This window comes from Megascapheus bottae, chromosome 27 (genome assembly GCF_031878675.1).
Source record: "Megascapheus bottae isolate mThoBot1 chromosome 27, mThoBot2.hap1, whole genome shotgun sequence".
NCBI lineage: Eukaryota > Metazoa > Chordata > Mammalia > Rodentia > Geomyidae > Megascapheus > Megascapheus bottae.
Window position 1 is genome coordinate 3,569,086 of NC_143535.1, and position 17,031 is coordinate 3,586,116.

The 17,031-nt window shown below is 51.8% G+C and overlaps 1 protein-coding gene across 1 annotated transcript; it reads right to left on the bottom strand.

Moving 5' to 3' along the window:
- Positions 1-424: 424 nt before the first annotated feature.
- On the bottom strand, positions 425-10,870 carry Sc5d (sterol-C5-desaturase). The gene is made up of 7 exons (XM_090319306.1): positions 10,732-10,870; positions 5,828-5,984; positions 4,978-5,057; positions 4,196-4,413; positions 3,434-3,566; positions 2,699-2,799; positions 425-1,880 (listed from the first exon to the last, which is right to left on the bottom strand). Exons 4-7 carry the CDS (start codon positions 4,403-4,405, stop codon positions 1,425-1,427), a joined length of 900 nt encoding a protein of 299 aa, XP_090175432.1. The 5' UTR covers positions 4,406-4,413; positions 4,978-5,057; positions 5,828-5,984; positions 10,732-10,870; the 3' UTR covers positions 425-1,424.
- Between the last annotated feature and the right edge of the window lie 6,161 nt (positions 10,871-17,031).

The following is a 17,031-nucleotide window of genomic DNA, read 5'->3' on the forward strand; positions in this document are numbered from 1 at the left end:
CATAACAAAATTATATAATACATCATTATTATAATAATATATCATTATATATTACAATACATAATGATATATTATGTAATATGTAATAAAGATCAGAAATTAAGAAGAGTGAGAGAGCAGAATCCTGGAAAATTATCTTTGGCACTTGGTAGTACTTCTGAAGGATTTTCTCTCTCTGTAAATTACTTTCTCTTCTATTAGCAAAACAAGAATCAAAACCTAGAGGAAACTTTTAACATTCATACTGGAGTTGTAGAATCAAAAACACTAAGATAAACGAGTTCATCACACATACATACATACACACACAGACACACTTTATCCTCCTTTTCTTTCTCCTCCAGACACTGAAAACTTAATCCTAATGGCACAAGAGTTGGTGCAAGTCTGAATAAAAAATAATTTATGCTAGTACATTTAACTCTCAGATTTTAACAGCAGTCATGATCACCTTTTATTTTTATAGACAGCTAATAGAATACCTTTATGTTCCATGTTTCTTTCCAATATATTTATATCACAACTTACAACAGCTCTTTAACATGTATTCATTAAATCATTCTGTGGAGGCATTGGGACTAAATCTCTTTCGAGTAAGATTTCAAAATATTCAGAGATCTAAATATTTGGCAATTATTTCCTTCATGATAAAGAAAACACCCATCAGGTTTGTCATTTGGAAATATTTCAAAAGTGCAGTGCATCAATTTAATTTAAAAACAAGTAATGTAAAATATACTATTGGAGCATTATATTTCCCTAGCTCAGATTCACATGTATATGCTTCTTAAATAATGAATTTTTAATGATAACTACCCATATCAAATCGTGGTTGAATTGATATCTTTTAAAGATTCCAATTTATTGACTGATTCGTATTTGTTGGGAATAATGTCCCTACAGAATAAGGCGTGTGTGTGTGTGTGTGTGTGTGTGTGTGTGTGTGTGTGTGTCGTTCACAGGAAGATGGTAATCTTATTCTTCTCGCTACTCAGTAAGTCACTGCCATGGCGGCTAACAGATTGGATTTTTGTGTTTTCAGACGGAGGTTCCCACTTAAACAAACCCTATATATAAGCCAGCACTGAAGAATGAGTCACGCTGCAAGCGGCCGCCACCTTTACATTATTAGTATTGCTGGGCTCTTCCGTGGTGCTTCCTGTCAGCATGTTAAGCTCAGTGCGTTTCTCTGATGGATCTGGACACCGTAAGGCCACAGGAGCTAATCGAGGGCCGACACTGTGTCCCCTGGACGGGTGTCTGACGTTCCAAGCGTGAGGTAAAATCGTGGTGCTCGTGGCACCTTCCATTACTGCCACTTCACCAACAGTACACACCATGCTGATCTGCAATGCTGATTCTACTGGGAGATGTGCCGATTACTTCTCCTTATTAGAGATCTGTAAGAGAACCTGGGCAAGAGCCTACTCCGTCTTTGAGGAGCCACCGTTGCACACGGCCTCATGTTCCCCATTCTTCTCCGCGGAGCCGTCGCCCTTCCCTTCCGCCATCTTCTTCACATAACTGAGGGGTCCCGACCCCTCAAAGGCGGATGGGTTTTTGAAGGAGCCCCCGATCCTATCCCACAGGGTGAAGTACTGTCCGTAGTTATAGTCAAAGAACAGGTGGTGGTCGGTGTGATGCGCCGAGCCGTTAATGAATGGCTTTAGGGCCTGGGGGACACGAAAATCCCCATCGTGAATGGAGATGGTCCAGATATTGACCAAGACGTACAAACTCAGGTAAACCACCTTGTGCAGTGGGAAGACGAAAGGGTAGATGTGGTAAGGCAGGCTTTGGAGGAAGCCGTCCAGAGGGTGGAAGGCGTGGCTCGCAAACGGAGTGGTCACCTTCCAGATGTGGTGGGGTTTATGTATCTTCTGGAACAGAAAGGAATGCAGCGCAGTTACTCTCCCCTCCTGTGCCCCTGCACGCCTGCGTCCCGAGAACCCTGCTGAGATCAAGTCATGTCACAGCAGGGCTTCCTTTCGTCTTCACCCCCAAGTTATAATTTTCAAAAACAGAATTTTACTATTATTCAGGTGCTGTACAGAAGTCAGGTCACGCATACATTTCCTTTGCTTTCCTCCCATTTCCCCGTCCCATCTCTGCCCCTAAGGGACAGGTCCTGCCCCACGGGGTATGGGCTGAATATCCTGACCACATTTGTCCCCTTCCCTTCCTGTGCCCCACTGCACGCTTCCTAGAAGAAAACAACAGACACCACCAGCCACAACAACTACAAAATCATGTTCCCATTTCCTGGAGTTTTCTCTTCATGCTCAGGAGTTCCACCTTGGTGCTCCTCTCCTAAGGGTGTTTCCTTTAGTGTGAGTGTGTGTGTGACTGTCGAGACTCCCGCGCTAGTTATCGTGTCCCATTATACTCTACAGCTTGCTTCCATGTGTGACAGGAAACATGGGCCACTTGTCTTTCTGAGCGTGGCTTAGCTCACGTAGCGTGATTTGTTCTAGATCCCTCCATTTCCCTGCAAATCACTCAATGTGGTTCTTTCTACTTCCACTGTGTACCTGTGCATTTGACGGATCCACCCATCCACTCCAGGAAATATGGCCCAAAGGACAGTCTTAAGAACAGCCCCCGGAGACCCACAAACAAGAGCGTGGAGGGGACCTGCCCAGCCTGTGAGACTGTGGCTCCAGTGAGAGGAGCTTCCAGGAGCGGGGGGTGACGCTACCTTGTAGAGCAGCCTGTGGTGCAGGCCTCTGTGGATGAAGTAGATGAGCATGTCGGTGAAGAAGAGAAAGGACAGCACGCTGCTGACCAGCTCCAGCAGGCCTAGGAGAGGACAGGGATGGAAACTCAAAGCGTGCGCTTACTTTTTACATGCATTACAAACCAGTCTCCGTCCACGTTCTGGAATCTCGTCACCCGCACTTCTTTCTCATATTAAGAATCAACAGGTCCTACCTTTAATTGATTTTTTTGGGGTGGGGGGGGAGGTGGTCCTGGGACTTGAACTCAGCCTGGGCGCTGTCCCTGAGCTTCTTTTGCTCAAGGCTAGCGCTCTACTGTTTATAACTACGGCATCACTTCTGGTATTTTCTGAGTAGTTAATTGGCAGTAAGAGTCTCACAGACTTTCCTGCCTGGCCTGGCTTCGAACTGCAGTCCTCAGATTTCAGCCTCCTGAGTCGCTAGGACTACAGCCACCAGCACCTGGCGCTGATTTCTTTTTGAACTTCAAAAACAAGTCGTTGTGATGGGTTATAGGCCTGGAATCCCAAGGACGTGGTAGGAGGGCAGCCTGAGGCCAGGCCTGGTACGCACACTGTGTGAGACCCTCTCTGAAAAGCAAGTCCAGGGTCCTGAGTTCAAACCCCACTTCTGCCAAAAACGAGCCTCAGATCTGCCGCCTGCTTACAGAGCAACCTGGGGAATGAGTGAAGTGGCTGGACAGCATTCCTTCTTACCGAGCGGGAATTCTCGCAGGTGGTCGTAGAGCTTGCTGAAGCCTCGGATCTCCAGCAGGAACAGGGAGACGGTGGGGATGCTCATCCAGGGCAGGGCCCACACGGTGTACTTGATCTCGCGGGACACTTGATTCTGCAAACCAGGTCCCCAACGCCCAAGTCACCACCCCAAAGCTCAACAGAACGGGCTCCGACAGCCTAGAGCAGAACCCTTGAACTCGCTGCTTTACTAAACGGGGCTTCCCTCCAAACTCGTTCTGTTAGATTTAAATGAGAATGGATGTGGGAGAAAACGTTTCCTTCATGCGGAGCCAACACAGGGATTATCTTAAAGTCTGAAACCTTTTCTCCTCACAAAATCTGCGGTCTAAATTCCTATTTTGGGATGTCATTTCCCATTTCTTTATTTTTCCCAAACTTCAGTCCTTTGGAGGAACAGGAAAACACAGACAGCTGAAATTGAAAATTATTCTGGCCTGATTAGAAACAGACTCAAAAACTACAGAATTTGAATAACATGTCAAAGAAAAAGACACCTGGTAAAAATGTATTTCCATTTGTTAAAGTCAAACACAACACCCAAAATTTCACAGACTAGTGTACTGATTATCTACTGATGAGTGTGAGAAAAGAACCTAACCTTTGTTGGGGGCCGCGTTTTGACACTCATGGTATCATACAACTAATTTGAAGATCTCACAAGCATTATATGGTTATTTTTGACTCTAACAGCAGTCAGGAATAGTTTAGGAAGACTCTTACCTTTAAAAACTGTGGATGTTTCATTAATGAGTGATCAAACACAAAATAGTAGCTCAGTGTGGCGAAGAAGAAGTAGAGGACATAAGCTCCAAGATTTGTTACAATCAGAAGGCTGATGGTCTGCCGGAAGATGTTGTCTTCCCGCCAGGAGGCTGGGTAGACGTACGGTGTAAAGAAGTGGTAGTCTGCAGCTCGGAGAACGAGATCCATCTCACCTCCTGGATGGAAGCACAGGCAGCGATTACTAGCACGCCTGAAACTGTACATCTAGGTCTCCATTTTAGCACAATCCCGGCTGGGTGGCAGGGCCCAAGAGGAAGAGCACTTGTTGGTTTCTGTCCTCAAGGACCCCCTCTGTGTCCTCTCTATGCAAGCCTCTCCTGTGCTCCTTCCTTCTTAATGCAAACCCTCCCTTCAGTGGCAGTTCTTCATGGAAACTCTCTTGGTTCAAGATCAACATGGCAACTTGTGGCATTTGCCTACTGTATTCCCGCTGTCACACCCAGTTAAACATGGCTAGACTTCACTTTCCGTCTGATGGGGTAGTACCCCATCTCTCATTGGCTCTCGGTCCTCCCTGCCCCAGTGAAAAGCCAGTGCTCTGTCACGGGCAGCAGCGGCTCCCCCAGGGCCACCCCAGGGCGGGTGGACACGCATGTCCTGCTGCTCCAGGTGCCTCCTCAGCTGTGCCTTGGCCACCTGGACCCCTTAGGGTATTTTCGTGTGAAGTTACATCCCAAGTTCCTGAACAAGAAGGCAAACCAGCACCAGCCAGCCAGTACCTGCGCCGTGCACGACACTCGACAGGCAGCCCAGGAAAATGAAGTCAGGATGAGTCACCAAAGGAGCTCCAGCGCCACACCTAAAACCAAGCCACCAAGAGGTTAGGCTGACCCGGTGGTGACTCAAGTTCTGCTCAGAGGAGTCTCTGCGAGTGCAGTCTTAGCACACACTCGCCAGTGGCACTCCACAACCAGCAAAAGGGGGCGTCAAATAGCTCCCCACTGGCTAGGAGAGGATTTCCTGCTTACCTTATGAGGGGCCTTCTAGAAGCTCCTTATTATTTTCCCTCCTCTTCTCTTTCTGTGCCCTGACAGGGTCCCCCTACATTGTCCCGATTCAACTCAGACTTGCAGGTTTAGCCTTCAAGTAAGTGAGACTACATGTGTTTGCCAACATGTCTGTCCGGACAGCTCTCTGCTTATTGGAAAGGTTAGCTCTTTGCTTACGGCGGGGGTTACAAATGTTTTTCTCTTACTTTATCCGGGCAAACACTTGGGCTCCATAGTAAATGCTAGGTATGAGCAAATCTCTGCCATCTCATGGACAGAAAACAAGTCTCGGAGCAGTGTACAGAGTGGAGAGTAGGGGAGGTAAGGACCTGGGCTTTCTCTTACACACAACACGGGCTTCTCGCTAAGAAAGATCATGTTTCGTAAGCCTGTGATCAGAAGCAGGAGCCACCTAGGAGAAGCGGGGAGACTTGGGGGCGGACTGAGAGCAGAGCCTGGCCGGGCACAGGTCGAGGCCAGGAAAACAGTGGCATTCCTCAGCCATGAGGCAGCCAGCCCCACACAGGACACGGAGAAAGGAAAGAGGGTGGCGTCCAGGGTGACTGAGGTTTGGACCTGCCTGCGTGGATGGCACGGGGGATCCTGGGAGGGTCTGACGGTCTCTACTGGATGAGCAGTGATGACCTCCGTTTCCGTCTTGAATCCAACTGCCAGTGGGCTCTGAGACTCGAGTGGTCAGACTGCCTGCAAACACGAGTGTCCAGCCAAAACAAAGCCTAGTACACAGGCAAGGAGTTAAAGCTGTGGTGAGACGGGACAAGGACAGAGAAGGGCAATCGTGCAGTGCAGGATGTATGCCAGGTGACATGACACCTCGTAGGCGAAGAGGACACTGTGGTGCCACTCAAGTCCATGGAGAGCTGAGGGACATTCCCGGCACAGGAAACCAGTCAGAAACAGAAAACTGGACCCACCAACCGTCCCAGCTAGCAACGCAGTCCACTGCTCCATGTCCACTGTCGTGGCCGGGAGCTGCAGATACCAACAGGGACAGCTGGCCACACCGCAGACGGGCAGCCCAGGAGAGGAAACAGCAGCAACAGCAGGATTTTGATTGTGCACAAACCTCATTCTCTGAGTGAGGGTGAACTCATACCCTAGCCACCAGGAAGGGTAAGAGCCGGCAGGATCGCAGTTTGAGACCAGCACAGACATACACAGGCGAGACCCCCTCCCAGACACCAGTTGGACATGCTGGTGCCCTCCTGTCACCCCGCTGTGTTGGTGGCTGAAAAGAGGAGAATCTGGGTGTAGTGGCACCGGCCTCTCATCCCAGCTAGGACTGAAGTGGGCAGGCAGAAGTCCAGGTGCAGGTATCTGGTCCAGAAACAAGGCCCAAGACCCGATTTCAAAAGGAACCAGTGGGACAAGGGAGGTGGAGGGATGGATTGGCCATAGAAAGCCTGCTAGGAAGTACAAGGGCCCCCAGCTCAAAATTCCAGTACTGGTAAACCAAAACAAAATAGCCATTAAGTCGGGGGGTGCTAGCGACAGTGCCACACGGCTCCAGTTCAGTCTAGGGCAGGGACAGGGTGGTATAGCCAAAAAGCACTCAAACCTTAGCTAAGCATCTTCTTCCTATTTCAGTAGTATCACACAGAAGACCCCTTACCAACATCTCAGTCATTCACTTAAATGCCCTTTCATTTTCCTTTTACAGAAGTGCCATCTCTGCACATCGCTGCTTTAATGGTGATGCCTGGCAAGAACTGCCCCCTCGTTTCGATTTTGTTGAGTTAAACCGTTTTGTGTTTCTACAATTCTGTTCTCCAATAATTCTCCTTGTTGAGTGTAGTAAGGAAGGATGTGGAATGCATAAAAACCTTCCGGTGGACCACACGTGGATGTACACCTGTAATCCCAGCACCTGGGAGGCCAAGTGCGAAGGACTTCAAATTCAAGACCTGCCCAGCTTCCCACGAACTCAGAAACAAAGGCTGCCAAGAGATGACCTCAAAACCAGAGAGCAACACTGGAGTAAGATTATATTCCAAACCACACCTGGAATAAACAAAGATCTGTCCAACTGTTGCATGGTGGAAGAGACTAAGGTGTCTCCGGCCGCCGTCTGACACTCACGAAGTAGTCAAAAGGTGCAGTATTGCAGGCTGTAGCATAATACCCAGCCACATCCCTGATCCTTTGCTTTAGTTATTGTTCAGATAGGATCTCCTACTGTCCACCCACGCTGGTTTCTGCTGGAGCCTTCTACCCAGGCCTCCCAACTAGCTAGGAATGACCACAAGAAGCTTGTCCATTGAAATCGCGTCTCACTAACCTTTGGCCAGGGCTAGCTTCCAATGAAGATCCCCTGAACCTCAGCCTCTGTCTGGGAAGAGGGGTTTCAGACTTGTACACCACGACCAGCCCTGTTATTTGAGTTTTAAAAAAGCTTTCTTTGATAAGTTACTAATATTTACTATATACTGGTACTGTAAATATTTTACACATATTAATTTACTTATCTCTTCAAGAGGCCCCAGGGAGTAAGTAATGATACTATTATTTGCAGATGAAGAAGCAAATTCAAGTAGCCTGTCCAAGGGTTAATACAGTAGAGGAAATAAACAGTGGACGTAGGATTGGAACAGCTCAGTTTGGTCTCAAAGTTCATGAACTGTAACCAGTTCCACATGTCCTTTCCCCACTGTGTCAACTCAACTTCTTAAAACTTTTAAATGTGGAGCAACTCTGCAAGCTCACAGATTTTACAAATAACTTTAATGTCTTATACATGATGAAGTCAGGGCCTCCACAGCCCCCAGGTTCATGAAATGCCACCATTTAAATGGGGACAAGGACATGAGAAAGGGTATCAATGTGAAGTAATGCACCTTTTATCTGGTGAATATCATGGAACCCTTCTATTAATTACAATAAAAATATATGAAAAAAAGAAAAAGCAACTTATATTAAGTCTTGTATTACTCTTGTAGAAACACAGTTTTAAAAAATCATAGAGTTATCAATTAAACTGCAGGAGTATAGATGTAGTTCAGTGGGAATCGGCTTGCACAAAGGCCAGGTTTAGGCTCCGATATTGCCAAAACAAATAAACAAAAACACTTGAAGGCTTGGCTCCTGCTGTCTACTGTAATTGTTTTGCTTAACTTAAAAGAAAATAAGTTTTTTTCTTCGTTGTTGTTGTTCGTTGTTGTTGTTTTTAGCCTTTTAATTCATTTATCTGCCTTTGAGAGGATAAGTGGGACAGCCCAGAAATGGAGGGGAAAAGTATGAACAGATGCAGCAGCGGAGCTCACTAGACACTATTCTGACTGTACAACTTGTGGGGATGGACAGGAGAGAACAACCGGGAGAGAGTGAGGGAAGGGATTTCACAGTCCAGAAAGAAATGTGCGCTCCACCTGACTTATGCAGTGTAACCTTCTGTGTATCACCTTTATAAGAACAATTAAAAGGTAAAAATTTAAAAAACAGAATAGGTAACAGCTAAGATTTATGGACAGCCATGCATTATTTCAAATTCTTCTACTTTTCTTCAGCCTCCCCACTGCTAGGATTCACTGTGTGGTGCCACACCTGGGTTTCAAGCCTTTTTTTTAAAAAAGATAATCTCAACCACTTCTCTCTTAGAAGGTAAGTATCCCGACAACTTGCACTGTCTCAACCTGCCACGAAGGCCAGGCCTCTGAGAACCGGCTCTGCCATGCGGGCGGCCTGGACGTGGCCGGGTGTTGACTGAGCCAGGGGCCGGCTCTGCCCCGCTGCTGACTTAAACTCGGCTGTCTGTCAGCGATACTTCAAGTCCAACGGTGCTGCCCTTCCCCTTGTCACCCACGCCCTGTCACCCAGCCCGGACAGCCAGGCCCCGGGGCACCCACACCCTTGTCCCCTAGCGCGGTCACCCACGCCGGGCTCTCACCTGCCCCACGCAGCTGCCCAGCCGCCCAGGCCTTAGACGTCGGCCTACCTACCTGCCAGCCTGCCAGGACTGCAGGACCCAGGGCCCGGTGCTCCAAGAACCCCGTGGCCAGGTTCCCAGGGCGCCTCCCAGCCCTGGTCCAGCCCCGGCCCCAGTCCCTGCCAAGCCTCTGCCCCTGGCCCTGCCCCGGCCTCTGCCCCAGCCCCTGCTCCTGCTCCTGCCCCTGGCCCTGCCCCGGCCTCTGCCCCTGCTCCTGCTCCGGCCTCTGCCCCTGCCCCTGCTCCTGCCCCGGCCCCTGCCCCTGCTCCTGCCCCAGCCTCTGCCCCTGCCCCTGACCCTGCTCCTGCCCCAGCCCCTGCCCCTGCCCCGGCCCCTGCCCCAGCCTCTGCCCCTGCCCCTGCCCCGGCCCCTGCTCCTGCCCCTGCTCCTGCCCCGGCCTCGGCCCCGGCCACGGCCCCTGCCCCGGCCCCTGCCCCGGCCTCTGCCCCTGCCCCTGCCCCTGCTCCTGCCCCAGCCTCTGCCCCTGCTCCTGCCCCAGCCTCTGCCCCTGCTCCTGCCCCTGCCCCTGCCCCTGCTCCTGCCCTAGCCTCTGCCCCTGCCCCGGCCCCTGCTCCTGCCCCTGCTCCTGCCCCGGCCCCGGCCCCTGCCCCGGCCTCTGCCCCTGCCCCTGCCCCTGCTCCTGCCCCAGCCTCTGCCCCTGCCCCTGGCCCTGCTCTGGCCCCTGCCCCTGCCCCTGCTCCTGCCCCAGCCTCTGCCCCTGCCCCTGCCCCTGGCCCTGCCCCGGCCCCTGCCCCTGCTCCTGCCCCTGCCCCTGCTCCTGCCCCAGCCTCTGCCCCTGCCCCTGCCCCTGGCCCTGCCCCAGCCCCTGCTCCTGCCCCTGCTCCTGCCCCTGCCCCTGCTCCTGCCCCAGCCTCTGCCCCTGCCCCTGGCCCTGCCCCGGCCCCTGCCCCAGCCTCTGCCCCTGCCCCTGCCCCTGGCCCTGCCCCGGCCCCTGCTCCTGCCCCTGCTCCTGCCCCGGCCTCGGCCCCTGCCCCGGCCTCTGCCCCTGCCCCTGCCCCTGCTCCTGCCCCAGCCTCTGCCCCTGCTCCTGCCCCAGCCTCTGCCCCTGCTCCTGCCCCTGCCCCTGCCCCTGCCCCTGCTCCTGCCCTAGCCTCTGCCCCTGCCCCTGCCCCTGCCCCTGCCCCTGCTCCTGCCCTAGCCTCTGCCCCTGCCCCGGCCCCTGCCCCTGCCCCTGCCCCTGCCCCAGCCCCTGCTCCTGCCCCTGCCCCTGGCCCTGCTCCGGCCCCTGCTCCTGCCCCTGCTCCAGCCTCTGCCCCGGCCCCGGCCTCTGCCCTGGCCCCTGCCAGGCCTCTGCCCCTGCTCCTGTCCCTGCCCTGGCCTCTGCCCGGGCCCCGGCCCGGCCCGGCCTCTGCCTCGGCTCCTGCCCCGGCCCCGGCCCCTGCTCCTGCCCCCGCTCCTGCCCCTGCCCCTGCCCCTGCCCCCGCTCCTGCCCCTGCCCCTGCCCCTGCCCCCGCTCCTGCCCCTGCCCCTGCTCCTGCCTCGGCCCCGGCCCCGGCCCCGGCCCCGGCCCCCGCGCCTACCTGGCAGTCTGGGGAGGACGCGGGACGCGGAGGGAGGAAGCGCGGGCTCTGTCCCGCTGCCCCGCCGGCGTCCGAGCGCGCGGGGCGGTGGACGCGAACCTGAGTCCGCGCCGGGCCGCCGGCCGCGCGCCGCAGCCAATCAGCGGCCAGCGCCATAGGCTGATATGACGGCGGATCGCGCGACCCGGCGGGGCGGGCGGGCCGGTCACGTGGCGCCGCAGGCCACGCCCCGCGCCCGCCCGGCTTGGAGGGGAGGGGAGGAGGGACCTGAGGACCCGGATGGAGGCGCGCCGAGGGAAGGCTGAGGCTTAGCTGGGGTGGTTTTGCTTTACTTTGCCCTCCCATCCCCTGCTCCCCACCCCCTCCTGCCCATGCCCTCCTCCCCATCCCCTCCTCCTCATCCCCTCCTCCCCATCCCCTCCTCCTCATGCCCTCCTCCCCCATCCCCTCCTCCCCATCCCATGCTCCCCATCCCCTCCTCCCCATCCCATGCTCCCCATCCCCTCCTCCCATCCCCTGCTCCCCATCTCCTCCTCCCCATCCCCTCCTCCCCATCCCCTTCTCCCCCATCCCCTCTTCCCCATGCCCTCCTTCCCCATTCCCTCCTCCCCATTCCCTCCTCCCCATGCCCTCCTCCCCCATTCCCTCCTCCCCCATCCCCTCCTCCCCCATCCCCTCCTTCCCATCCTCTGTTCCCCATCCCCTGCTCCCCATCCCCTCCTTCCCATCCCCTCCTCCCCCACCCCCTGCTCCCCTATCCCCTGCTCCCCATCCCCTGCTCCCCATCCCCTCCTTCCCATCCCGGCTCCCCCACCCCCTGCTCCCCCATCCCTTGCTCCCCATCCCCTCCTCCCCCATCCCCTGCTCCCCCATCCCCTGCTCCCCATCCCCTGCTCCCCCATCCCTTCCTCCCCCATCCCCTGCTCCCCACCCCTTGCTCCCCCATCCCCTCCTCCCCCATCCTCTACTCCCCACCCCCTCCATCCCACCCCCTGCTCCCCCTTCCCCTGCTCCCCCATCCCCTCCTCCCCCATCCCCTGCTCCCCATCCCCTCCTTCCCATCCCCTGCTCCCCATCCCCTCCTCCCCCATCCCCTGCTCCCCACCCCTTGCTCCCCATCCCCTCCTCCCCATCCCCTCCTTCCCATCCCCTCCTCCCCATCCCCTGCTCCTCCACCCCCTGCTCCCCCATCCCCTCCTCCCCCATCCCCTGCTCCCCATCCCCTCCTTCCCATCCCCTGCTCCCCATCCCCTGCTCCCCCACCCCCTGCTCCCCCATCCCCTCCTCCCCCATCCCCTGCTCCCCATCCCCTGCTCCCCATCCCCTCCTCCCCCACCCCCTCCTCCCCATCCCCTGTTCCCCCATCCCCTCCTCCCCCATCCCCATACTTCACACCCACTCTCCCATGCCTTGGAAAGTGCTCTGATTTTGGAGACTGGCCTTTTCAGATTGCATGGAGGTGTGATGTCATGTTTGTCTTTCTCAATCAGAATTGTTCCACCAAGCATGTTGTTCTGGCTCACAATGTCACCAACGGTAAGATCTCCTCCACATGGATGACTTATGTGCCCTCATCTATTGTACACACATCCACACCTATCCACACGCACACACACACACACTCATGCACACCAGGTTTTCTATATTCATGTACCCATCGGCACACACTTAGGTTTATCTCCAGCTGTTGACTCCTGTGAATGAGCTGCTGTGAGCATGGAAGTATAGGTATCTTTTCAGGTTATTAATTCCATTACTTTATAATCCAAAGTGGAACTGCTAGATCGTATGGCAGCTCCATGTTTGCTCCTTTGTGAAACTGCGATTCTGCTTTTTATAGTGGCTGTACCCATTTCCACAAATGCCTTCCACTGGGCAGAGTGACTTCCCTCGTCTACACATTCTACAAGAGTTACCTTTTATCCTTTTTGGCGGCAAGACCAGCTATCTAATCCCATCATGGTTTTGACTTGTTTCCCTGATCACAAATCAGTGTGATCATACTGATTAGCCTTTGTGTGTGTTCTAGTATGGGTTTAAAGCAGGATTCAAGTAGGGAGAAATCAAAAAAGAGAATTATTTCCTGCCCATCTCCAAAAACAAGCCCAGGAATCCTTGTGCAGGGCCAGTGGGCACAGGGACAGTCAATCTGTGACACTGGAGCCTCTGGTGGCCCATGCAATGAGTGGTGGCAGGTGGTAGCTCTAGAAGAGGAGGGGAATTTCCTATGCAGTCCCGAGGATGACGTCCATGCAGAGGCCGGAGCACGTTCACAGTGTGGGAATGGAATTGTACACCACTGTATTGAGGATCAGATCATAAATGATTTCTATTAGGGCCTGGAACAAATAGCTTGCTAAGTACACAGAAATGGAAAACTTAGTTAAATGTTCTGTTTCCTTGGTTCTTCTAAACACCACTAAACCTGGGTCCCCTCAGGGATGTGATGGTGAAAGGTTGTGATGGAATGCTGGTGCTTTATTGCTGACGATAGTAATAAATAAATAAATAGCCATAGGAGAGGAAACAGGAGAAGAATGGAAAGGAAGAGGAGAGGAAAGGATAGGTGGGGAGAGAAGAAACACACACACACACACACACACCTGGTGTGAGAACACTGAAGACAAAGTTTATACTTTTGTTAAGGAAGACCTTTCTGCTTGTAGTCACTAATGGATTTAATGTTGTGACATGCTAAAAATTGGCACGCTAGCTAGGTAAAGAGTAGCACAAACTGGAATGAGGTGACCGTGCCTTCTAGAAGGCATTCCTTCTTCCTGGTCCCTCTCATGGTCATAGAAATTCTTCCAGCCATCTGCCATTGGCTCATGCCTGTTAGCTTCCAGAAACTGAGATCCAGAAGATCTTAATTCAAAGCCACTTTGGGCAAAAAAGTCCGGAACACTCCATTTCTAACAATAACCAGCCCCCCCGCCCAATATCCAGATTAGCAGCTTAGCTCATGTGGTAAAGCATCAGATGAACAAGCAAGCAAGTTAAGTGATTATTAGCGTCAGGATTAGAAAAAAATTCTTCCCAATGGGTAAGACATAGATAGCCTCTGAAGTTCTTCAGACCAATAAATACATGCCTAACCGAAGTATCAACAGCAAACATAGCCACAGCCACAGTACAGCAGGTCTTCTCTAAGAATGGATATGAAGTTGAATTATTGGGCCAGTAAAACCTGTGAACATCAGTTCATTGGCTTACTTTGTGACTGGCCCAAGAGGCTATGTGGTAGGCAGAGAAGAAGAATGAGCAGCCCAGAAAAATGGCTGTGACCTCTAAAATCAGGATCCACAAGTTGTTAGAGGATTGTGTGGGACTTCATTCCTATTTTTCTACACATTATATAAACAATAAGGAGGAAGCAGCAGACACTTCTGGGGGTTTCTGCACAGCTCCCTGCGCCTGATCCTTTTATGTAGCCTCACAATGTTGTCATCCTATTGCCAGAAAGTCAGCCCAGTCATAGACTTGCACATCCAAGAAGAGAAGAATTCAGGCCAGAAGGGGCAGTGTTCTAAACTAGGGCTTCCCCACAGGGCACCTTTATGAGGAATATTGGGGGCCTAGTCCATGTGCTCTGTTTGGGGGGGTGTCATTCATTTTCAGGAATGGCGCCCCATGCTCTGAAGGAGCTCTCTGGGCTGTCCTCTGCTGCCAATGAAAGCCCAATAGAAGATTGTGCCGCTCTGGTTGCTCTGTTTCACCCTCCACCAGGCCCTTTCTGTCCCTTCTTTCTTCTTTCCTCTTTCTTTCTTTCTTTCTTTCTTTCTTTCTTTCTTTCTTTCTTTCTTTCTTTCTTTCTTCCACTTGTTTTTTTTAAATGAACGTTGTATATAATATTACTTCATTCCTGCATCTTCTCAGTTGTTTCTTCCTTGTATTTGCCCTTTTCCTTTCCTACTTGGTGGGATTTGGCTTTCCGTGCCAGAATCTTTTTGCGGTCTTTGTCCACTTTCAGTCTGGTCAGAACCACTTTGCTGGGGTGGTACCCGTGTAGGCAGCGGTGCCATTGGCCTTTTCTCTCTGTGCTCGTCCAATATAGATGACACTCTTTTTCCTGTAAACCTGCATCACTTTGCCAATCTGCTGACCTTTCTAGTGCCCTCGGACAATCTGCACCTCATCATCCTCTTGGATGGGCAGAGACCGCATGCCGTACTTCTGTCTCAGCTCTTTGGAAAGAGGGGAAGCAATAATCTTAAATTCAATCCCTTAGTCCTTTTGACTGAAGCAAGAACTGGAAAAGGCATTTCAGTGCCTTCTCACCTTTGCAGAAAGATGACATTTCCCACCAGCCCATTTCTTAACCTGGGAAAGCACAGAGAACTTGATGTTGACATGCTTTATAAATAAACAGTCTGGCTTCTGTCCCAGCCTGAAGAATGCTATCCATTGTCCTCATTGAAGGCCTCTAGGTATAGCTGGGAGGCAAGCGCATAATTTCTATAGTTCAGGGTCAGCATGTTAGTTCACAAGCTGCCATTACACTTTAAGAAGTGGCTGGCGTCTCCTTTACACCCAGTGGGATGCCTCTTTTCCTGTCTCCTGGCTGTTCCCATAGGGTAAAAACAGGTGTAGGGCTCCACTCCAAAAGGAAGCGTTCTGACACTTCTCACATTGAGGTCTAGAGTTTCACTTTGTTTCCTTTTTGAGGTTTATTTCTTTCTTTAGAGATCTAGTGGATTTTAACAAGTATGACCTTGTAGTTTGATTAGTATGGTAATTGATGATGATGATGATGACGATGATGATGATGATGATGATTTACTAACAACATGTTGCTACAGAACCCAGCCTGGTCTTAAAACTAGAAAAAAGTGGCTTTGGAAACTACAACCTCAAAGGGAGACTCACCTGTCTGCTATTTCAGTTAAAGAAGCTCCAGGCTGGCACTGCCCCAGCTGTCCAACACGAGCCCAGCAAATCCTACCTGTGGGCCTCATCTAACATTGCTCTCAGCTATTTCTATGCTCCCTCTTAAAGGTTACACCGCCCTAATGCTCTGGATTCTGGACAAACTGGTTCTTGGCCCATCTGGCTGCTCCCTCTCTCATGCCTTCTGAGGAAGAGGCCCAAGGGCATTCTGGGATCTGTGGGCAGGTCCACCGAGATGGCAGACAGAACCACACCGCAGACCCCTCAGCAGTGAGAAGAGCAGCCACAGTTCCACCTGATGTGTAACCCAACGGTTGCCTTGCCATTCATCAAACTATGCCCAAGAAGACCCCAGCTCAGTTCTGAGAAGTGAGAAAGACATGCAGTCACCACCTCCACTTGCATCTTCAGGTTGAGCTGGAGCTTGGCCAAAGTCTGCTAACCAATGGATCTAGACTGGCAGTGTGGATGCAGGGCAGGTTATCGACGTCTTCAGCAGAGGTACGTACAGACGCAGAGACACAGGCCTGGCAGCCAGACTCCTTCCATGCAACTCGTGGTTCTATTCTGTTTCTAGAAACTGGAGATGGTGATGCAGATTTGCTTTCATTCCCATTATTCAAATCTATAAGCATTTTTTTCAGTCATCAGTTCGTATAAGTGTTGTTTTTAAAGAAAACACAATTCAAATAAATCTTGTTTTAAGTTTTGTTTCAGTGGTTTGAATTTCTGAAGGAAGTGATCTGCCTGGATAGAAAAGCTATCTATTTCCTGGAGGATTAAAGTAGCAAATGGCTCCATCTCGTGGTAGATTAGAGATCTCCCATCCAGGGCCACCTCAGCTCCCAAATACAGGATATAAGGCTTTTGTTGGAGCTAGGTGCCACTGTCTCAGGCCTGTAATCCTGGATACTTAGAGGCTGAGATCTGAGGATGGTGGTTCAAAGCCAGCTGAGGCAGAAAAGTCCCCATGAGACTCTTATCTCTAATTAACCACTCAAAAAACACAAGTGGCACTGTGGCTCAAAGAGGTAGAGCACTCTCCTTGAGCAAAAGTGCCCTGAGTTCAAACCCCATAACTGACCTCTTCACCACCCCCCCCCAAAAAAGGTCAATTCCATTCAAACATGAAAATAGCAGAAAAAAAACCTTTCCATCATCAAGGGACATTGTTTCCATGAGTGTGTAGGAATGGTAGAATTCTTCCATGTATCTCTAACCTACGGAACAGTCATCTAGAGGCTAAGAACCAGCAGAACGCAACCATTGAGATGGAAAGAGAGTTCTTTGATTGGCTTCCACAAGAGCAGACTTACAACGTCCTGGCTGACCCCAGGCTGGAGAGCTGCAGAAACAGTCATTATTGAGTCCAGGCAGCTGAAGCCTGAGAAGAGAGGAGACCCAGGGGTGCAG

Excerpts from the sequence above, each read along its gene's own strand:
- Sc5d (XM_090319306.1), bottom strand. The coding sequence starts at position 4,405 with ATGGATCTCGTTCTCCGAGCTGCAGACTACCACTTCTTTACACCGTAC. Across the intron at positions 3,567-4,195 it reads AACATCCACAGTTTTTAAAG|AATCAAGTGTCCCGCGAGAT; the intron begins GTAAGAGTCTTC and ends CCTGGTTTGCAG. Across the intron at positions 2,800-3,433 it reads CCTGCGAGAATTCCCGCTCG|GCCTGCTGGAGCTGGTCAGC; the intron begins GTAAGAAGGAAT and ends GTCCTCTCCTAG.